Source organism: Diuraphis noxia, unplaced genomic scaffold (assembly GCF_037042655.1).
Source record: "Diuraphis noxia isolate RWA-SAM2 unplaced genomic scaffold, SU_Dnox_SAM2 contig0005, whole genome shotgun sequence".
In the NCBI taxonomy this organism is placed as follows: Eukaryota; Metazoa; Arthropoda; class Insecta; order Hemiptera; family Aphididae; genus Diuraphis; species Diuraphis noxia.
The window spans coordinates 38,559,838-38,581,570 of NW_028301715.1; the positions used below are offsets into that span (position 1 = coordinate 38,559,838).

The 21,733-nt window shown below is 28.5% G+C and overlaps 2 protein-coding genes across 3 annotated transcripts; one reads left to right on the forward strand and one right to left on the reverse strand.

Moving 5' to 3' along the window:
* The first annotated feature begins 4,179 nt into the window (after positions 1–4,179).
* Positions 4,180–14,262, forward strand: ca (RCC1 and BTB domain containing protein claret). Of its 2 annotated transcripts, none has more exons than XM_089229447.1 (28): positions 4,180–4,457; positions 4,556–4,686; positions 4,860–5,028; positions 5,106–5,253; positions 7,321–7,427; positions 7,497–7,648; positions 7,726–7,907; positions 8,068–8,235; positions 8,297–8,386; positions 8,451–8,617; positions 8,695–8,869; positions 9,221–9,432; positions 9,500–9,678; positions 9,978–10,111; positions 10,180–10,287; positions 10,506–10,874; positions 10,928–11,179; positions 11,247–11,435; positions 11,668–11,787; positions 11,855–11,956; positions 12,022–12,291; positions 12,349–12,537; positions 12,630–12,785; positions 12,843–13,208; positions 13,283–13,389; positions 13,451–13,590; positions 13,676–13,842; positions 13,905–14,262. In XM_089229447.1, the coding sequence occupies exons 1-28, from the start codon at positions 4,342–4,344 to the stop codon at positions 14,121–14,123; spliced, it is 4,884 nt and encodes a 1,627-aa protein (XP_089085573.1). In that variant the 5' UTR covers positions 4,180–4,341; the 3' UTR covers positions 14,124–14,262. The 2 variants fall into 2 exon arrangements, with proteins under 2 accessions (XP_089085573.1, XP_089085574.1); XM_089229448.1 differs by having other exon boundaries at positions 4,559–4,686.
* Positions 14,263–14,320: 58 nt separating this feature from the next.
* On the reverse strand, positions 14,321–20,879 carry ppk23 (amiloride-sensitive sodium channel pickpocket 23). The gene is made up of 10 exons (XM_089229460.1): positions 20,681–20,879; positions 19,862–20,062; positions 19,137–19,293; positions 18,908–19,053; positions 18,665–18,770; positions 17,927–18,203; positions 15,040–15,093; positions 14,850–14,934; positions 14,665–14,762; positions 14,321–14,592 (listed from the first exon to the last, which is right to left on the reverse strand). The coding sequence occupies exons 1-10, from the start codon at positions 20,833–20,835 to the stop codon at positions 14,321–14,323; spliced, it is 1,551 nt and encodes a 516-aa protein (XP_089085586.1). The 5' UTR covers positions 20,836–20,879.
* Between the last annotated feature and the right edge of the window lie 854 nt (positions 20,880–21,733).

The window sequence follows — 21,733 nt, forward strand, 5'->3', positions numbered from 1 at the left end:
GAAAACAAGGCAAACTCCAGATAAAAATAGATAACAACGTTATACCAAACCAAAATACCTTAGACACCTTAAGTGCCCGACACTACTTTTACCCGACAATACATTTGCCCGACAATGCATTTTCCGAACAATACATTTGCTTGACATTACATTTTGCATTTTTTTACTGTAAGTACGTAAGTAAAACTACATAAAGTAATAATGTTTTCGATATACTAAACTGCTATTTACGATAAGATTTGTTTTCCCAATTAACCGATAGGTGATAGACAGACAGCGAGTAGACATGTATGAACTGTTATTTGCGATAAGATATTATTCTTTCCCAAATAGATAGGTGATAGATAGACAGTAGAATAATATTAACGACTGTAGGTTTTAGACTGTAGGAATTGTAGGATTAGTTATATAATTTTGAATAATTTTTGACACACATTTATGTATAATATAACTTGATATTGCCGCCTGTCGGACAAATGTATGAATTTTTGAATATATACCTAATATAATATAATAATAATAATATATTTTTGAATATATTGTCGGGCAATTGAATGTCGGGAAAGTGTACTGATCCCAGAAAAAACATATGAAGCAAGCGGTATGGGGATGGATATATGCTATATGTGGACTCCTGGACACTGCGGCATGCAAGGCAATGAAAAAGCAGACCTAGAAGCGTCAAAAGCTGCCTCCTCCCCAGACACCCCATTACTCAATATATACACATATGAAGACAAAAAAAAAAAACAAATCAAACAAGTCCTTGACCGAAAATAGCTCACACAATGGACTTACCAGTATACTAAGTTAAACCAAATAAAAAACAACACACAGATATGGCAAAACCCCGGACTAAATAGGAAAGAAGAAACCATATTAAATCGTCTAAGAATAGGCCACACATTCATCACACACAGGCACCTCATGGAAAAAAATGATCCTCCCATATGCGAAATGTGTGGTGTGGACTTCACAGTAAAACACATTATTACTGAATGCCAAAAATATGAAGACACGAGGGAAAAATACGACATATCTCAACATATCGGAGAAGCGTTAGGACCTGACCCCCAATCAATCTCCAATCTCCAACATCCTACAGTTTATAAAAGAAATTCAGCTATACAACCTTATTTAAGCCCTTAATTCCACAATGTAGATATAATATTGTAATTGTTAACTAATTTTAAATTACTGTAAATTGTAAACTAATGGCCACAAAAGCCGATGTTTTATATAAGATCAATAAAAAAAAATATATATATATAATTATAATGTATTCTTCCTTGCAGGATCCTATTTGCTGGTACCTCGTGACTCGCGAGAATTTAAGTTGTAGATCTATTATATATTTCATTTTCTAATGAATAAAATAAAACTAATCTGTTAATTTCAATTACCTTATGATAGTTTGTAAGAATAACACGGAACCCTGTATAGGCTATTTAGCTACATTACCGTCTTGAGTTCATTTTTTCGGTATCTCCCATTTGGTAATACAGTTTTGATAGTTTTGATGGCAAAACTACATTATAATCATTGATATAAATACACGTTTGATATATTGTAATATTTAAAATATTTTTAAATAATTTTTGAAATCTATAGGTAAAAAAATCTAAAAAGGTAGATGCATACTATCTGAGGGTCTAAAAATAAATGCGGCCTGTGAGTGTTTGCCCTTGATAATCTCCTACCTTCGTCAAATCCAGTCTTGAGAGGCTGGGAATAGTGCAGGAATAGATAAGCATTTTGAATCATTTTTAAATGAATACTACGATCAGAGGCGTATAGCTACCCTCGTTAGCCCCCCTAAGCAAAATATATTTTTGGCCTTACCTAATATAAATATTATACTCTTCGACTAGTTCGACTTAGCTATTAGAACTACTTCAGTGCTTTATAAGCTAATTTATGCTGATAAAGTGATAACACATTAACTATAATTTCTCACTAAATAATTGACAACCACCAGCGCCTCCATCACATATTAGTGCGCCCACAAAGAATTTTGCATCCCAAGGCAAATGCCTCTGTTGCCCCTGTGGTAGGTAACTACCGCACTGACTACTCACTCCTAGTAAACGGATATTTACATTAGCTATTAACAACTATAATGACGTAACGTTGAAAACTATTTTATATTTATTTCTTAGTTAAGTTTGGAAATTTTTCTTTTGCAAACATTTAATTTACCAATGACGTAACCTATCTAGATTAGTCTTGAAATCTCTTAGAAAATCATTCCATTCCAAAATTTAAAAAAAAGGATATTTGTATTGAAACGGTATTAAACAAGTGTCATCAAAACTAAAGATCGAAAAAATGAACAATTTTGAAATTAAAAACTATATATATCCCATTCTTAATTAAAACTAAAATTTTTATAATTTATCTTGTGCCATTTCGTGAGCTAACTAAATTAGTTTTACAATTTACTCGGAAATCTTTCCATTATAAAATTCAAAAACAACTAATATATGTATTGAAAATTGAAATAATAAAATGATTACAGGGTTTTTTTATCCTTATAATATATAAAACTATCATTGCTAATAGATTACAATTTACAATATTTGAAATCAACTGTGAAAATTTTAAGCCGATTGCGACGATAGCGTGGTTGTACGATTTTTAATGAATTTTTGTATAAGTTGGAACCTTGGAACTGTCAAAATTCACAATACCGGGATAAGGCAGTAGCGGATCTGAAGATCATTTGAGGAGGGGGCGAATTGGTATCATAGATTGATAAGTAATAACAAAGACGTAACTGAAAACATATTTCCGATTTTCATATTAAAAAAAATACCTTTTTTTGTATCATTTATTTATGAGTTTAATGTTATAACTATGACTTTAGACTTATGAATTTCATGTTCATTTTATCATACGGTGCTATAATTTAAGTATAAAAATTCCCTAGGTTGGGGTAATCGCCACGTCACCCCCCACCTCAAATCCGCCACTGGGATAAATATATCGTTAAATACTGGGCTAACGGGTGGTGGATTTTCAAAATTTCCCCTCCCATTTAGTTATGATTTTTTAATCTCCTATAATCTTTCAGAAATCATGTCTACACACCACTGTTGCAGTGCACCGCATGCTAGTGACTAGGTTGTGGCAGTTTTTTTCACTGCCATTATAGTTGGCGCCGGATCTAAGTTGGAAAGAAATAATTTTGAAATGTTTTTTATCAACGTCTTGATCACCATTATATATAGAAGAATTGCCGAGACTGTTTGTAAGGTCGAAATTCACCCCTTCTCCTGAAAAATCTAAGTCACATACTCACATAAACATTAGGTACTATACTTACTTATAAATCATAAACAGTAAAAAAAGTAAAAGAGAACAAGTACCTGCACAGGGGAAAATAAAAATATGTCACCCTTAAGAAAATTATAATTATAATTATATATTTTTTATTTTATGTCAACCTTAAAAAATTTGACGTCTCCTATCAAACATTGAAACATCATGAAATTTGCTGCCCCAGGGCAATTGTCATTCCCCCTTAAATGCTGCTCTGTATACATAACTGCATAAGTATACGCCGTATTACCCAATTAAATTGGGCCAATTTTTATTTTTATACATAATTTTGGAAACATGTTTCCTAGTACATGGTTTCTGAAAAATAACACTGGATATTTAAATGCTACCATTTTCAAATCCGTCGTTCTTTTTAAGACAATCTTTATAATATCAATTTTCAGAGAAATATTTTATGTAAAAATTGTTTAGGCATTATAATTTTCTGTAAAATTGTTTTCTTTTATGTAATAAATTAAATTTTGAAATCATACACTAAGCCGAATTTCTCATTATTCTCTGAATTTTTACGTTCTACTGTTCTACACTGATATACATTTCAATCAGTTTACATTTTGTAATCGTTTGTTTTATTTTCTGTGATCTTCATATTCTGGTGGTTTCAAATCCTGTAATATTATATTCTATTTCATGTAGATATAGATCACAATGATCACATTACCATTTACGACAGAATAGATGAAATTTCATTTAGGTATTCTGTGTGACAGTCGAGTAGTCGACAGATGACCGTTTAATTCGACCAATTTACATTCTAGCGGTTTTTTCGAGATACTTATGTTGGTCTGATTTATGATAAGTGATAACTGATAAGCGATACACGATAACATTATTGTATTTTTTTGTTTTTAAACTTTTAAAGTCTTAAACTAAAAATACTGAGTACCTAAGTATAAACTATAATTATATATTTATATTTTAAAATCAGAATATTTAAAAGTTCTGCAGTTGCTTGTGCAATTAATGATGAAAGAGTAAACAATTATTGAATGTATTGAAATGACTTGCTTGTATGGAGACGTACTGAGTTTAAAGCAGCTGTTGAGTGTTGACAATATTGTGAATGCCGTCAGTTTTCAAACGAATAACAGTAATATATTTGCATTGGTTCTAAGGTAAATGCCTTAGTATTTGTATTTTATTATAAACTAATATAAATATGACTCAATGAGTCAAATTATTCTTACGTATCATTTTTTTTTCATGTTTACAGCAGCAACGATCTCATACTTTATTGTGATCATGTTCCTCCATCGCTCAAATGGTTGCCTTGGCCTAAAGACGATGGAAAGAAAATTGTTTCTTTGGCATTCAAATCCACTAGTGAAAGGCTTCTTGTATGCGGTAAGTAAATATTCATACTGTTCTTGCTATAATCATTTGTAAGTGAGTAGACCTCAACAATGTTTATATCTCGTCACATTTTTACATTTAAATAATTAGTGATGAAATTGTTAAAATTGGTGCTAGATAAATGATAAATATGTTTAATATTTCTTACTTGTATAACATTTTAGGGTTTGATTGCACGTTATATTTGGTATTTGTTCATGAAATTTTTGAACCAAGAGATGGAGATCGAAGGAATAAAGTAAAAATTATTAGACCAGCTCCTGGGGAACCTACTATTTCCTTGAATCCAACCGCAGTTACTTGGTGGACACCTGTCGTTCCTACGTATTCAAGGTAAAGTTAATTGTGTGACTTTATGTATTTAAATAACATTTGATATTAACTAACAATTATACAATTTTGATATTTAGTGACATTGGTATTGTTGGAGGAAATATAGGAGAAATTGTTTTTGTTAATCTCCGCACTGGAGCTTGTCTTGGATCTACTTGTGTAAAATGTTGTATAAAATCTCTTGAAATATTAAATGAATCATGTTCCAATACAGTTTGGTTGATTGTAAGTATATAACTAATTATATTTTACTCTCTTAATATTTTTATTTGTATTCAGTAATCTAATCTAATACATATTACTTAACACGTTAACCACCATGTGCCTGCCTATGATCATATGCAATGTTCAATTTCTATAATTGTATGCCTGCCATCACGCATATTTGATCATTACTACCATGCCACATGACCGTTAATGACCATTAATGAATGAAGTTTTATATTATTAATTTTTCTATGGTAATACAATTATAGTATATAAAATAAAGTTCAATGGCATTATCATTAAATTTTTTTTTGATTTAATAAGCATATTTTTTATATTTTAGATCCTCAGTGGAGCAAAGAATGCATTGATTTTACCATGATGTGTTTTTTTTTTTAATTTTTAATTTTTTTTTGTGTCTGTCATCACGTTTTGGGGCAGTAAAAATGCTTCTATTTTTGACTTCAGTACCTTCTCAGATCAGAAAGTGAATCTATTTAGTACTTTTGAGCGTAAAAGTAAAAAATTCTCAATATTTTTCTAAATATTTGGGATAAACAAACCAATAATTAAGGGCAACATTTTACGTACAATCAGTTTTCGACGAAATTGATTTTGGTTTTTGATGTAACTTTAAAACAAACGATCATAGATACATGAAATTTTCACCAAATGTTTATATAAGTATATTCTATCCACTATGCAATTTTCGAAAAATTTCGACTTAAGTTGAACTATTTATTGGCATATGCAATTTTCGATCATTATTAGTTTTTTTAAATTAATATCGATGACAATTTATTTGTTTGGTAGAAAATATTGAAAATTTAATATAATGCACCTAACATATTGTTACTATAGTAGTTGAAAAATAATAGAAATACCTAGTCACAATTTTTTTTTATAAGCATTTAAAGTTCAAATTTTTACTAAATATGCGAAAATTATTGCAATGTTTAAATTATCTTAGATAGAAATTCATAAAAAATTTTCTTTTTAAATCTAAGATTTGAAAATTTAATACAAGTTTGTGAACCTTTATCATAAAATAAATATCCACCAGAAAGTCAAATTAAGTTTTTATGAGTGTTAAAAATTTAAATTTTTACAACATTGGATTTTCACTAGATTTCTCATTTGGTGATTATCTTATTTTGGTGTAACTCTAAAACAAATGACCGTAGATACTTGAAGTGTTCACTGAATGTTGATATGCTCATTTTCTATATTTGATCAGATTTTCAAAATACTTTGATTAGTTTTGAGCTGTTTACTGACATTTTAATTTTTAAACTTTTTTAGTTTTTTTTTTCTATAAATATCGATAAAAATTTATTTGTTGGGTAGAAAAGCTTGATAATTTAATATAAGGCTTCCAACATATTGTTTCAATAGCAGTTGAAAAATATTAAAAATACATAGACACAATTTATTTTATAAGCATTTAAAGTTCAAATTTTTACTAAATATGTGAAAATTATTGCAATGTTTAAATTATCTTAGATAGAAATTCATAAAAAATTTTTTTTTTATAATCTAAGATTTGAAAATTTAATTCAAGATTCCTTATAAGTTTGTCTACCTTTATCATTAAAAAAAAAAATGTCCTCTGGAAAGTCAAATATTTTAATAAGTAATAATAATCTATAATATATCATAGACAGATAAACCGTCTCCGCTCAGAATCGTTTTTCGTATAGAATAATATAATAGCAATGGATTCAAATTTAATTCCATCTGTTACAGTAACCCACTTGTAACCTACTCTACAGCAAAGTGATATCCATTTATTTATAAATACAATAGCACATATAAATTTGGAATGATATGGTAAAATATACTTGGCGTATCGATAATACAACTTTGTTTGTCTGCCGCGGGTGCATGGTGATTAATGTGTTAAGAAAACAATGTACACATAATATATAATTGTAGCTTAATGAAATTTAATTTAATGTAACAAAATCTAATGAAAATTGATTTATTTTCCTATATAAAAATGCTAATAACCATGCATTTGATGCACAAAAAGTGGTAAAAATATTTATATGCATATATTTGTTATTATTGTACTTTTGTTTATAGATAATCAGTAGTAATGGAGATCGTTGGAAACTATTACTTGAAAGTTTAGACATTGGATACTGTTGGCTTAATCCTAAACCACATAGTGCACATGATAACACAACCAAGTATAACTTATTAGTTAATTTTTGTTGGATTTAATTAACTCATTGTAATTAATTTATAACATAATTAAGGCCAACTAATTCATTGAATATTGATACCATTGTTCCTGTTATATCAAATTTTCCTTCGACACGTGCTCGATTATTGGGATTACGACAACTTTTTATAGAAAAATTATCTGCACCAAAAAAACAAAGATCTGTTATCAATTGTGTTCAAAGTGGTATTTATTGTTCCTCTGTATTTGGTTAATATTTTTGTCATTCAATTTGGTTATAATATATCTTGTTATTTTTTTAGTGCCAAATGAAGTTAAACATCCCAAACGAAGTTTTTCATCTGATACAATCACTTCTGGATGTTCTTGTCCTAGTACTGGCCCATTACCTGAGCCTATTGTTAGTGTGATTGACATGAAATCTTATGTACAAAGTCATCGTGGTAAACAAACTATTGTGAGCTTTTGTTCTAATCATATTTTGGTAAGCTAATAAATGTTTAATTAACATTAATTGTTTATATCAGAAATAATCATAATGATTAAATTCAATATATTCAGTAAAATGAAATAAATAATTTTTTTAAATTCAATTTTAAATGTTATTTTTCTGTTACTGCCAATATTAACTTTCATATTCTTAGGTACATGCTTCTGGATTTAACACTAATCAACCTTTGGTGTACAAGTTACTTAAAGGAGGAGAAATTGAGAAGTTTTTATATACAGATCAATTTATATTTATTTCTGAAAATGGTGGTACCAAATTGAGTGTTTACTCTTCTAATCTTTGCCAACTTAAAAATGATTTGGTAATTTTAATTTTAGTATTGAGAATTTTGTACAAATTGTATCATAAATATTATTTTGCAGGAAGATGACAAAAAAAAAAGCCTGTTAGGTACTTTTAATTTTAACAATGGAGAATTAATTTTGGATATGTTTAGAGTATTAGGGCGAAAAGTAATAATAACTTAAATTTATAAACTATATTCTTCTTAAATCTAATGTTTATTTATGTTTTTAGACAAAAGAAAGTTTTGATATTTCTCAAAGTGTATCTCCTAAAAATAAAAATCGTTCATCAACCAATAAAAAAAAAAGGTGTGATCGACAACATAGCCGAAAAGATAATACTGTTTCTGAATTGTGTGCAATAGTTACTAATTGTAAATTATATTATTTGAATTTAAGGTGAAAATAAGAAATTGCCCTTTTTAATTTAATATTATTTTTAATAACTTGTAAATTTATATTTAATCATATTTTAGTATTAAACCAGAAGAGATAATATTTAAAAATGTTATGAATGGTGCATTAGAACATGCAAATCATTTGTCAGAAGCGTTTGATGTTGATATACGACCTATATTGGAAAGAGCTGCTGATCAACAGCTTAGTGCCAGAAAATTTGAAGAAGCTACTCAACTTTATCGACTGTCAAAGGTAAATAAATTATCAATTTATAGTTTTTTATGCTTTATTCAGAATAACAGTCACTGTTTTTACATACATTGAATGAGATTCTGAATAATGTTATACCCTTCAGCGTTAGTAAGAATTTCTAAAAATGGTTACCCATTGATGGCGGTCAGTAGTAGACAGGAGCAATTATTATTCATGGTGAAGTGAGCATACAATTACTCTACTAGTTTTCATTTGCTGCATGGTAAACTGTTATTCTGATTAGAGTTTAGTTATTATGTTATACTTACACATACTTGGTTTAAATAATTATGATTCAAACTTTTACTTACTTTGATAAATGTTTGTATTATTGATTTGTTTATATTACAGACAAATCCATTAAAACGTGTTCTTAGATTAGCTTCTTCTGGAAATACAGACAAAGTTGTTCTTTTTGTGAGTACACTTTTAGAACAAGCCCATCCAAGAGATCTCACTGCTTTGGAAAGATTACATATTTCAAATTTAGCTGTAATGAGCTATACAGAGCAATTATTACGTGCTACCAGTCGAGAAAAGACAAGACTCGAAGCAAAATTTTTGTAAATCAATTTTCAGATTGAATTAACTTGAATCTTAGATTTATGATACATTACTTTTATAATCTAGGCGTTTATTGTCAGAAAATAATCATTATGATGAAGTTTTATGCGTTAATATTGTTGGCCAAAGTCGTTTATGCAATGTGTTAAGATTTTTAGCAGTTGAAAGAGGATTGCACAATGAAGTTATTACAGTCTTAGTCAGTTTAATGAATCAACAATCTACTGATAGTCAATACTTGCACTGTAAGTAATTATTCATTAAATAATATCAAAGAACTTTATCTAAAAATTTTTGAACTTGTACCTAGATTGAAATATATTTTTATGAACTGGGATGATTGAATTTTTTTATAAAAACATTGTTTTATAACGATTTAATGATTAAGACCATATTAAAAAAATATTTTCAAAAACATTTATACTTTTTGACTAATGAGTGTCTTCTACATTAAATGAATCTCGCTGTATAAAGATTAATAACGGACATTTACAAATTAAACCTGAATGATATTTATGTATTACTATAAATGTCATTGTTTTAGTAACTGAAGGATTTTGGGATTTGGTGTCAGAATCAATTTTTACAGAAGTGTTGGTTGCCTGTAATAAATTTACAACACTTCATTCTAAATTTGTACAAGCAAATTTGCATAATGTGTCTCAAGATGTTCTTTTAGTAAGTTCTTAAAATTGCAATGATACATAAATAATTATTGGTTTTAAACCTTTTGGTTTAAACTTTAGAAACTTAAAACACTTTATGACCCAACCAACCCAGCTTTACGACCAATATTACGTAAGGTATTTCAATTAAAAAGTGAAACTGAGTCTATATCCGAACAAGATGATAACGTAAGTAAATTTGTATATATTTAGTATTTATTTATTATTTATAACTGTTAAGTCTTTTAAAAATTTTAGAAAAAAATAAAAACTTCTAAAACCTATTTCCAAATGTTCAAATAGTCTTTTTATAGATTGGAAATTGAAAAAGTGATATTGTTCTTTAGAAAATTAATAATTTTTTAATAATTTGTATTTTACAATTCATTTGTCCAAATATTTTTCAGCTTAATTATTCCATTAAAGAATGGTTAACCACTTATCTAATGATAATATCCAGACTATCTTCAAATCAATATTCAGATAATTTTGTAGAATCGGTATCATATTGTCACCAACCTATTTCTAATGTCTTCGATTCTGAAAATGAGATAGAACACAAGTCTAGTCTTGGAGCTGGTTGGGCTCATGCTGCTCATATACGTAACCATAAACTATATACATGGGGACATTCATCATACGGTTGTTTGGGTGTTGGACCACATATGACTAAAACTGCTACTCCAAATCCAGTCTCTTGGTTTGTTTACATACGTGTTGAAGTTATTCAAGTTGCATGTGGTCGAAATCATTCAATAGCTCTTACTACAAATGGAGTAAGTTTCATTTTGAATAAATAAATCTTTTAACTAAGTTTTAAATATTTTAGGTATATTCTTGGGGATCAAATCATTATGGTCAATTGGGTACTGGCCGACGTGGTCAAGCTCCATATCCGATGTTAGTGGATAGTTTAGCAAATGAGTTGATCGTTAGTGTTTCGGCTGGCCAATATCATTCTTTAGCCATTTCTGCTAGTGGAAAATTGTGGACATGGGGTTGGGGTGTTTATGGTCAACTTGGTCACGGAGCTATTGATGATTGTGAAAAACCAAAACTATTGAAGGCCTTAGAAAATGAAGTAATTTCAATACTATATTTCAACTACAAAAAATTGACTGTTTTAATTAAAATTGTTCTATGTTAAGAATATTATTAGTGCATACGGAGGTTATTCACATAGTATTATTCTTACGAGCAATGGAAAAGTATTCACTTTTGGTTCTGGTTCATTTGGTCAATTAGGTAATGGTAGCACAACAAAAATTACTAGTCCAGTTCCAGTATATGGACTTCCTGAACCAATCAAGAGTATTTATACAGCATATTTTCATAATGTAAGTATAACTCAAAAATACATAGTAAAAATAATAACAATAATATTTGTATAAGATGTAAAAAGATAACTTTTTTCTAAAGCTAAAAAAATTATTAATTTATTATGAAGTGATATAAAATATCAATTGTGTTAATAAAAATGTTGAATGCAATGTAATGGTTGTATTTGTGTTAAAATATATATTTCCCCACAAATAATCAATATTTTTAATTATTATTTAAATTATCTAGTTAGCCTTAAGTGATGTTGGTCGTTTATATACATGGGGTAGTAGTCCACAAGTACTTCGATTTCATGCTCAATCACAAAAACGAGCTAGAAATCAACTCGTCTTAAATGAGGGTGATCAAGTGAGTTTTTATATATGAATATATATTTTTTTATTCTATCATTAATTAATTTATATTTGACTTTCAGGTGGATGATGCAGAAATTGATGCATTAACTGCTGATGATGGCTTATTACATTTAAGTCCAACACTTGTGGATACTTCTCATATTTCTGGAGACATATTTCAAGTATAAATAATATAACTAATTATACATATTTTTTAATAAACAATTATAATAATTCCCATGTTTAGATGTGTTGTGGTTGTCACCATTCAGCTGTGATTAGTACAACGGGACAATTATATACTTGGGGACTTAATTTAGATGGACAATTAGGTGTATCAAATATACGTGAGAGACTCATTCCAACTATAACATTAGTTGGTCCACCTTCAGTTATAGTAGACTCATCATCAACTAGTGGCTCACTAATAAAAGAAGTTAGGTGTGGAGCTGATTTTACATTAGCTTTGGATGCTGCCAATAAACTTTGGGGATGGGGTAGTAATCATGAAGGACAAGTAAGCATTTATTCTTTGATTCAACTTTTAAGTATTTATTTTAATGAATCTTTTTAGTTAGGTAAAATTCCAGAAGAAGATTTGGCCAAGACATTATTAGATGGTAAAATGGTCATGATTAAATCAACTAATAAAGTAATTAAAATCCAACATGGTACTGTAAATAAGTTGGACTCTCCAATTGAAATATTATTACCACAATTAAGATTTTCATTTTCCAACATCAAAGATATACTTTCGATTCGGGTAAGTTATATTTGTTATTTATATAGTTATTTGTATTATATTAAAAATAATGATTAACACTATGAATAATTATCTTGTAATTGGTTTTCTAGGTTAAACGTTGTATTAATTTTCCCGGAATACCTTCATTTGAGTGTGTTCTTGAAAATCTGAATAGTGTATCCAGTTTATATGGTATAGATTATTTGTTACATTATGCAATAGAGTGGTTTTATCCTTATTATAATATTTCTTCTGTCGTGTCAATGGTAAATTTGTTGACTTAAAATTATTTATTGTAATTACTTAAAAAATTTTATTTTTAGTGTCTTGAAGTTAAAAACCATCAAGCAATTAGCAAAATTCGATTGATAAATGATGAACCTTCTAGTGCATTGTTTCATCAATTAGAAGCATTTGTAGAAACAAGAGACTATGGAGAAATGTTTGGGTTTAACGTAGAAGGTGGTCATGAAGAAAGGGCTCCAACTCCTCTTACGCCATCGGAGGGTTTCACTATTAACCTTGAAGAAGGAGAGCTATTAACTTCTCTACCAGAATCTTTTGCATTGCGTATGGCTACTGAAGAAACCATTGTAAAAGAATGGCCTGGAATTAATAAACTCTCTCAGATGTTTGATTATTATTTCAAATTCCTACTAAAAGATAATTTGGTTTTATTTTTACATGAAGTATATCTCAGTTTTATGATAATTGTATAAATGTGTTATTATTATAATTAATATTTGTTAATATTTATTTTTAGTATCTTACATATTGGTTGGCCAAGTCTTTTCCAGTTGATGCATTAGAACAATTGTTAATGGATCGATGGGATCAACTCAATCATTCATTGGGAATTCTTTTATTATGGTATGTTATAGCAGCGAGTTTACTATAGAAATAATAATTTATTATTATTAAATTATTTCAGTAACAATGACGTATCTAAAGCACGTAACCTTAATGAGTTGAATATAAAAATTATGGAACCCAAAAAGATCCTGAGATGTTTTTCTGTGAATTTTTGTATGGAACTATGTACATCTGTTTCAAAAAACATACAAACCAATTGTATGTTTATCAATGATATTTGTTATAAATGTTACAAATGTTACAAAAACTATATGAAATTTGAATTTCTTATTTAATTTTATAGCTGAAGATCAAAGAGACTTTATACAGTTATTAGCTACTGTTACTAATTCACCAGGTTCTGCATGGATTGAACCAGTATCAGAAACTAAAACTGAAGACTTACTAAAGTGTTCAATACAAGCACTTAATACTGATCAACAGCAACCATTTATGCACTTAGAGTTTCAAGTATAAATGATTAATTTATCTCCTAAATTGTGCATTAAATTAATTTAATTTAATTTTTATAGGATGCAGAAACTTTGGGAAACACATTATTAGCATACTCTTGTGGCCATCGTTATTTATCAAATGAACAATTTAATATAGATTCTCAACAGGTTGTTGCTCGTTTAGATAATTTACCCAATACTGCTGCAGCTGTACAATCAGTTCTACAAGATATAAGTAATTCGGCTTGTCCAAATTGTGTTTATGAACAAATAAACAATCTTGTTCAAAGAGAATAATTAAATTATTAAGTTTAATGTAATATTTATTAAAATTTTACTATATATTTTAATTTAGTGCTTACAATATTTCCAATTGAAATAATCTAGTCGAAATTAGAAATTTATACTTTGTTTAAGATTTAGTTGAAATATTTTTGTTGTGCAATTATTTGTATTTGCTTTTGTTATAGTAATTGATAAATATATACTGATATTTAAGGCAAAAAAGGTAAAGCAAATGCCTCTTTTTTTCTGTGATTCTTAATCATTACAGCTGGAGTTTCCTTATTTTTATCTGACCATAATGGTTTTAACCCTAAATTTATAATTGGTTTGTCTTTCTGATCATATTCTTGACTTAATTCTTCTAACACTTCAGGGTTATTTGTTACCATGCAACATGCTCTTAATGTGAAGTAATATATAATTTCCACTCCACTCAGCAAACTGAAACCTAAAAATAGACCTGCTATGCCACCAAAAGCAACTGTAAGAAATTCGAGATAAAAGTAAATATTAGTATCTATTAGATTTGTATTCAACAATTATTGTGATATACCTAGCAAATCTACCCAGCCAAATAATACTTCTCTTCTGTATCTCACCATTGGCCATGATACGAAACTAATTTCTAAAGGTTCGTCAATTTGATCTGACCTAATAATAATATTGTATTAGTCAAGATTTACATTATTTATATTTATTTTGACTTTAATATTGTATTGTTTCAATATTTCAACATACTGGGCATCTTGAAGTTTTTCTACTTCGTAAACTGTGTTCATACACCCCAATTCACATGGACAGGCAAGTCCATTTAATATTTGTTCTAAAAGAAATCAAGTAAATTAATTTTTTTATCAAACAAAGGTTTTGATTATATTATTTAGAGGTGTACATAATAACTGCTGAATATTAAACTGCAAATACGTACTGAGATTTTTACCAATACAATTTAGTCCTTCTAAATCGCAATACTCATATCCATCTGAAACAATAATATTAATTAGGTACTAATATATATATATATATATATGATGATGCGCTTTGGAGTTATAATATTATGTTATAATATAAATATTATTTCTGGAAAAAACTAAAGCCTCAAGACGTATATGACAAAAATTTGAATGTACATCTGAATTTACAGTTAAATATAGAATAATATATTATATATTAGTTATATTATATTATTCGGTACATATATTGCTTTATAATGTTAAAAACTAGTGCAAATTTTGTGTAGTTGATAATATTTCAGGAATCTCTTATTAAATTTTCAAGTTTATTGACCCCAACAAATAAAATTTTATTGATATTTACAGAAAACAAAAAAACTAAAAAACTTTAAAGCTGAAAATGTCAGTTAACAGCTCAAAACAAGTCAACAAGTCAAAGTATTTTGAAAACTTTTTTAAGTACCATAAATTATAAAATAAATAATCGGTATAAAAACTACATACATAATAATATGTACACATATAAATTATATCTTAGTCCATTGCCATCTTTTTACCTATTGTTTTTATATATTTTTATTAAGTTTATAAGGAATGAATAATTCTTATTTCCAGTCATGTTAATAACCAATGATAAACCAACAAAATAACTAACTTTCCCATGATTTAAGATGCATCTTAAATCTTTTGGGAGTTACAAAATTAGAGATCATTCTGTTGAGGACGTTTTAATAACTAAGTCGTGTAAATGTTATTTCAGAATATATCTGAAGTTGGCATTAGGTTTTTGGTCACAAGACATAGCAGGGAAGTAGGTAGCCAAAACAAAATAATATGTATCATAATAATGCTAATGTTCTAAAATTTGTTGCAGAATTAATTTGGATACGCTTTACTGTAGCCTAAGCCGAAATTAGACCAGTTCTTTAGAACATATATTTCATTTCTATTAACGAAGATTAATCAACTGCGCTTGGATTACCTTTTTATGAGTCAATTGTGCTCGAGTATAACTACACATATCTACAATATGATGTTTGAAATGTATTAAATATCACTTTCATACTTTGAAGTCAATATAAAAAAAAAGTTAATCCTAGTAATTCTATCATAAACTACTATAGTGACGTTGCGTTGCCAGGATTATGAAGGGTAAGGGCAGAGGTCAAATATAAATTGAATAATATAAAAATACATTTACATATTGGAGGGATTACCCAAAACCAACCATGGCTACGCCCGCCACTGTAACACTGTAGGTATTACTATATTAGCCATTAGGTAATTAAATATATAAGTACCTTCATACATATTTAAATAGGCACCTAGACACCTATATTATGGCTATATAGTGTCCTGTTCCTATATTTATAAAATTTTCTATACCTACTGTTATCACTATTTTTTGTAAACGTAAAACTAGAAATAATATCGCCTTCAAAATCATAATGATTTATACCAATTTAGCATCACATTGGCTGTACTTACACTTTACATATTATATTGTAGTATATTATCACCATTGTAACCGTATGGTTGACGGAAAAAAGTTAAGTGAACAATTTACCGAAAAACGTTTTCTTTTATAGGAAGTTCTATAGTTCAATAGTTGTACTTTGTATTCTAATGTGTAAATGTATAAAATGCGCTTGTTCATATATTATATTTGTTATCTACCAAATACCAAAATAACTAGAACTGGGATTTTGATGCTGCAAAAGCATTTTTTTTCTGGTGTTTTTAAATGTTAGTCTGTAAGTAAAATTCCACCTATATTTTTACCTTCATCGTGGAATGTCATAATACGACATAAGTAAGGTTACATCGAACAAATAATATGACCTAAGGATGGAATAACCGTTTTTCAAAACCCTGTGGACATGAGTATTTGATGATATGGAAATTAATTCGAAAAATAAAAATAGAAATTTCAGTAGATGATGCGAAATTAGCCCTAGATCCTATAGGAGATTCCTATTGAGTGGAAGTAATGCGCAAGCGGTTTCCAATCCGGTCATCGATACCACGAAAAAAAAAAAGGAGATTCAAGAACTGTTAGAAAACTAGGACAGACATGGACAATAGAAACACGTCTAAAAAACGTATGTGTATTGTGTACAAATACAAATGGTTAAATCGGTGTCTTAGATTTTTAACAACCGTAAGTCACAATATAAGAAAAGGTGCGATTCGTATATTGAATATTGTATATTTTAATATTTAATATACCTAATAATATATTGAATATATATTTATATTGTATCATTTAAAATAATTTTATAATAATTTATGTATTATTGACTATTGTATATGTAATATGTTGTTTCATTATAACATTTTATTATTATATCGATTATTATTATATTTTATTACATTTAGTATTATTGTATCAATTATTTTGAAACAATTATCAGTATATGTTCGACTGTCAATCGTTAGGTACACAAATTAAATTTCTTTTCGGCGATTCAATCGTCCATAAGCACGCTGATAATTACTAATTTAAATATTTATAATGTAGACCTGAGGGCTTAAAATTTGTTAGGCCTTAATGACATTAATATAATAATAAATAAATAGGTACCTTTAATAGGTACTATATTTTTATATCATGGCATTAGATACTAGACTTAAACAGACCTATGTAGAGTATTATCGGGGAAGATTTAATGATATAGATTATTTTTATTTATGTATATCAATAACACTGCAGCAAGCTCAGTTGACATCCTATTGAAAAACACTTGAAAACCACCACTATATACTTACTGTAGCTGTCGACTCTTGACATGGGTGACAATCGCTTTGAGTAGACCGATACAATTATTGCAGGTAATATTAAAAAAGTTAAATTACATTTACCAATAGATTTGTAGAACCAAGAGACACATCCACATAGTTTCTTGCTGATGTCCATTCGACATTGAACCATGCAAGCACTAAACGTATAGTTGGAGTCTGTTAATAACGATATCTCATCTGGAAAAACGCATTTCCTCTGCTTTATCGTTAACTGTCGAGCGCCTTCAGTGGTGTACGTTTGTTTGCTATTAAAAAATATTTTTGCTATCCTCTTGGTCCACAGGTGTTGCGGTAACGAGTCTACAATTAACATATCGTCCACGCTGTGTATGAATACCTGCCGAATCATTGGCGATAAAATTACAGTGAGTTTATTTTAGAATAAATGTACTTATGACACTTATATAATTAAATACCGAGTATTTGCTATACGAAGACTGGAGGTATTCTGGAGGATGCACAAATGCATTGGTAATATGGTAGTTAGAGGGTGCTATGGGTGGATCACTTTTATCAATAAAATCGTAAAAATAAAATAAAATTAATCGATTCATTTTTTTAAATAAATGATAAAAAAAAATTCAGACCCATAGATGCACCAAAACCATTTCATCCCAAGAATTGTACCTCCTCTACTTGACGAGTTTTATTTAAATACGCTTAAATGGGTTGAGGTAGGTTTAAGGAATATCGTGATAAATAAACACCTACTATTATATACCTTATATGCAATAGGTAAGTCGTATGTAGCTACTTTAATTTATTGTGATTTTCGTACATGCACGTGATTCTTATTACCTTTAACGGGTTTTTAGTTACGTTGTCCATGTTAAACGAAATTGTCAGTTTGTTGTCCGTTTCGAAGACGTATTCTATGCTAGCCTTTGAATAATTTTCAGACATCCTGTCAACCGATCAATAAAATAAATTCAATGGTGTTAATAACTCACGTTATATTTATTAATAAATATGTACGCGAAATCACTGAAATGCATATATTGTGAAAAACGTCAACTGCATTGGGTGGCATTATTATATTACCATGGCCAATCCGGTACCACGTGTTTAGCATTGAAACTATAACAATATCCGTATTCAGTGAACACTGGCTCAAACCCCAAACAGCAGTTGTAAGGTTCGCCTTTGAACGTGCAGTCGTATAGTAAGTCCTCGCAATGATACACTACCTGTGTGTCAATTATTTTTCAATAGTTATTAGTTAATTATATCTATAGTAACTAGTTTGTAATAGAATAAAACGGAATATTACTTGGTATGCTAAATCTTTGAATGTATCCTTTGGTAGCCAATCGTATTTAGAAAATTGCTTAAACGATTGGACGTTATCGTACGAGAACGACGCAATTTCGTTAACAAACTTTAAAAATATCTCAACACGCTCATTTTCCGTGTTATTGTCGTAGACACTAAGAAAAAATATAAATTTAAAATTGTATTATATAATAGTATACACATATATATAATAACGAAAATAAATTTTTTCATATTTAGAAATGGTAAATGGAAATGTGACATAAATGTGGTATAATTAAGAACAATCACTTATGTTTTATTATTTTATATTTTAAATAATTATTGTGCAATCAATCAAAATTCGTATACCTATTATTGTTTATTTGCAATCTTAAGTGCTGAAATGATTATCAGATTAATCTATTTTCTATACCTAGTGGCTAGTATTCAACTTTTCGCAGTACAGTACAGTTCAAAATTCAAATAAATAATTATTAAAAACAATCATATTATATTTATCAGTGTGTACATTCTTGTAATTAAATAAAAAATAAATGAATTCATTCATTGTAGGTATATATACACAATGAATAAATGAATTCATTCATTGTATATATAATATAGGTATATACGCCAATAGAAACTTGAAACTTCTGAGCGCTAAATAAAAGTACCCCTATATCTACCCGTTTACTATAGACACACTTGCGTTATAAATTTATAATATAAAAATCTGATTACCTCGTGACATACTCCCATACTTTTTCATCGGAAGTTGGTCGTTTAGGACATACCGTTATAGCTGGAAATTGTACGTCCCAGCTGTGGAAGTCAGTATCTAAACCAGTGATGGTTGGACTTGTTTGAAACTTCTCCCAGAGCGATATTATAATGATAGATGTAACAACGATTCCCACAGTTAGAAAACTAAACCACATGAACCTACATGAAATATTGAAGTATATAATATGTATTTTTTTATTGTTTATCAAATCGATTCTGGTGAATATACATTTTTTAATTAATATATAATAGTATTAAATACGTAAAAATTATGGTATTGTTCAAATTATCTTAGATAGAAATTCATAAAAGTTTTTTTTTAATTCTAAGATTTCAAAATTTAATACAAGGCGCCTAACATATTTTTGAAATAGCAGTTGAAAAATAAAAGAAATAGTCACAATTTTTTTTATAAGCATTCAAAGTTTGAATTTTGACAACAAATGTTTCTTTTTAAATCATAGATTTGAAAATTTTTAATAATCTATAATATATCCTAGACAGATGAACCGTCTTCGCTCAGAATCGTTTTTCGTATACAATGATATAATATCATTGGATTCAAATTTAATTCCATCCATTACAGTAACCCACTTGTAACCTACTGTACAGCAGAGCGACATCCACGACTTACCCGCTTTTTACGAGGATGCTATATATGGTGTATTACACTATACCTATAATTTATTTATTTAAATTTTTACATTGGTTATTTCGACCTTTGCTATCGTTTACCTATGACACAAATGGTAAAATTGATCAAGTTAATCTAAATACCTTTCGTGAAGTGGCCGATCGCTTTGCGCAATGTATCTAACGCCATGCAATGTGCTGTGGTTGAAAAATTCGTTAACTTGGAGACGCATGCTGGTCTTGATTAGTTTTGTTTTCGATGTGTTGATTTTTTCTGTGTTACTCAAACCGTCAAACATTGTTAATGTTATTTCTCCGGCAGTTTATTTTGTATTGTTGCGAACAAGCTTTGAATATTATGTTCATATTGTAGCTGCAAGTATAATTACTGTGAAAACGCGAAAAAGTTATCTCTACAGTCAATCTGGCGTGTACGATATGTATGCTCAAATTATTGGTGTTGAACAAGTGTATTTATACTTTTTTATTGATTTATTTTGAGTATAATGTTTGACAGGGATAATAATAATTATGGCTATTATATTATATAGGCTTACAGACATATACAGTATACTTTCATAGTTTACCTCAAATTATTCACTATCTATAATGGCATTGAAAATATTCATCGGGAAAAAATACGTAATAGTATATTATATTTGAATATTTGATTTAAAACTTTAATCCTTTAACCTAACCAAACACCATGACTTGAATAAAAATAACTCTAAAAAATTATTCTATTTAGTTAAAAGAGCTGTTTGCTAGAATTTCACACATTAGTCATATCATATTTATTATGATATTATATTCACAGTTTGGTGGTTCACAATATTCGGAGAAAAATCATAGATGAAGTATCTAACTCTTTTTTACTTTAAAATTAATATTCTTTCTACAAAGTTTTTGACTTTGCTAATATTACAGTACTTATTACTCATCGGTCACTTTATTTTACTCACTTCTTCTTTTTTATAAACGATATGTTACTATTGTTACTGTTCATTAGAACAATAACCGTCATCTTAAATACTAAATTAGTGTTATTAAATAGTATATATTATTTGCCGGGTTACAATGTTTATAATTGTATACATCAAATCGCCAAATAAATGTAAAAGCTGCAGTTAAATTAAATCTTGTAATCTTGTTTTAGATTCTGAGTGAAGTTATTAATGTATTGATTTTACAATGATG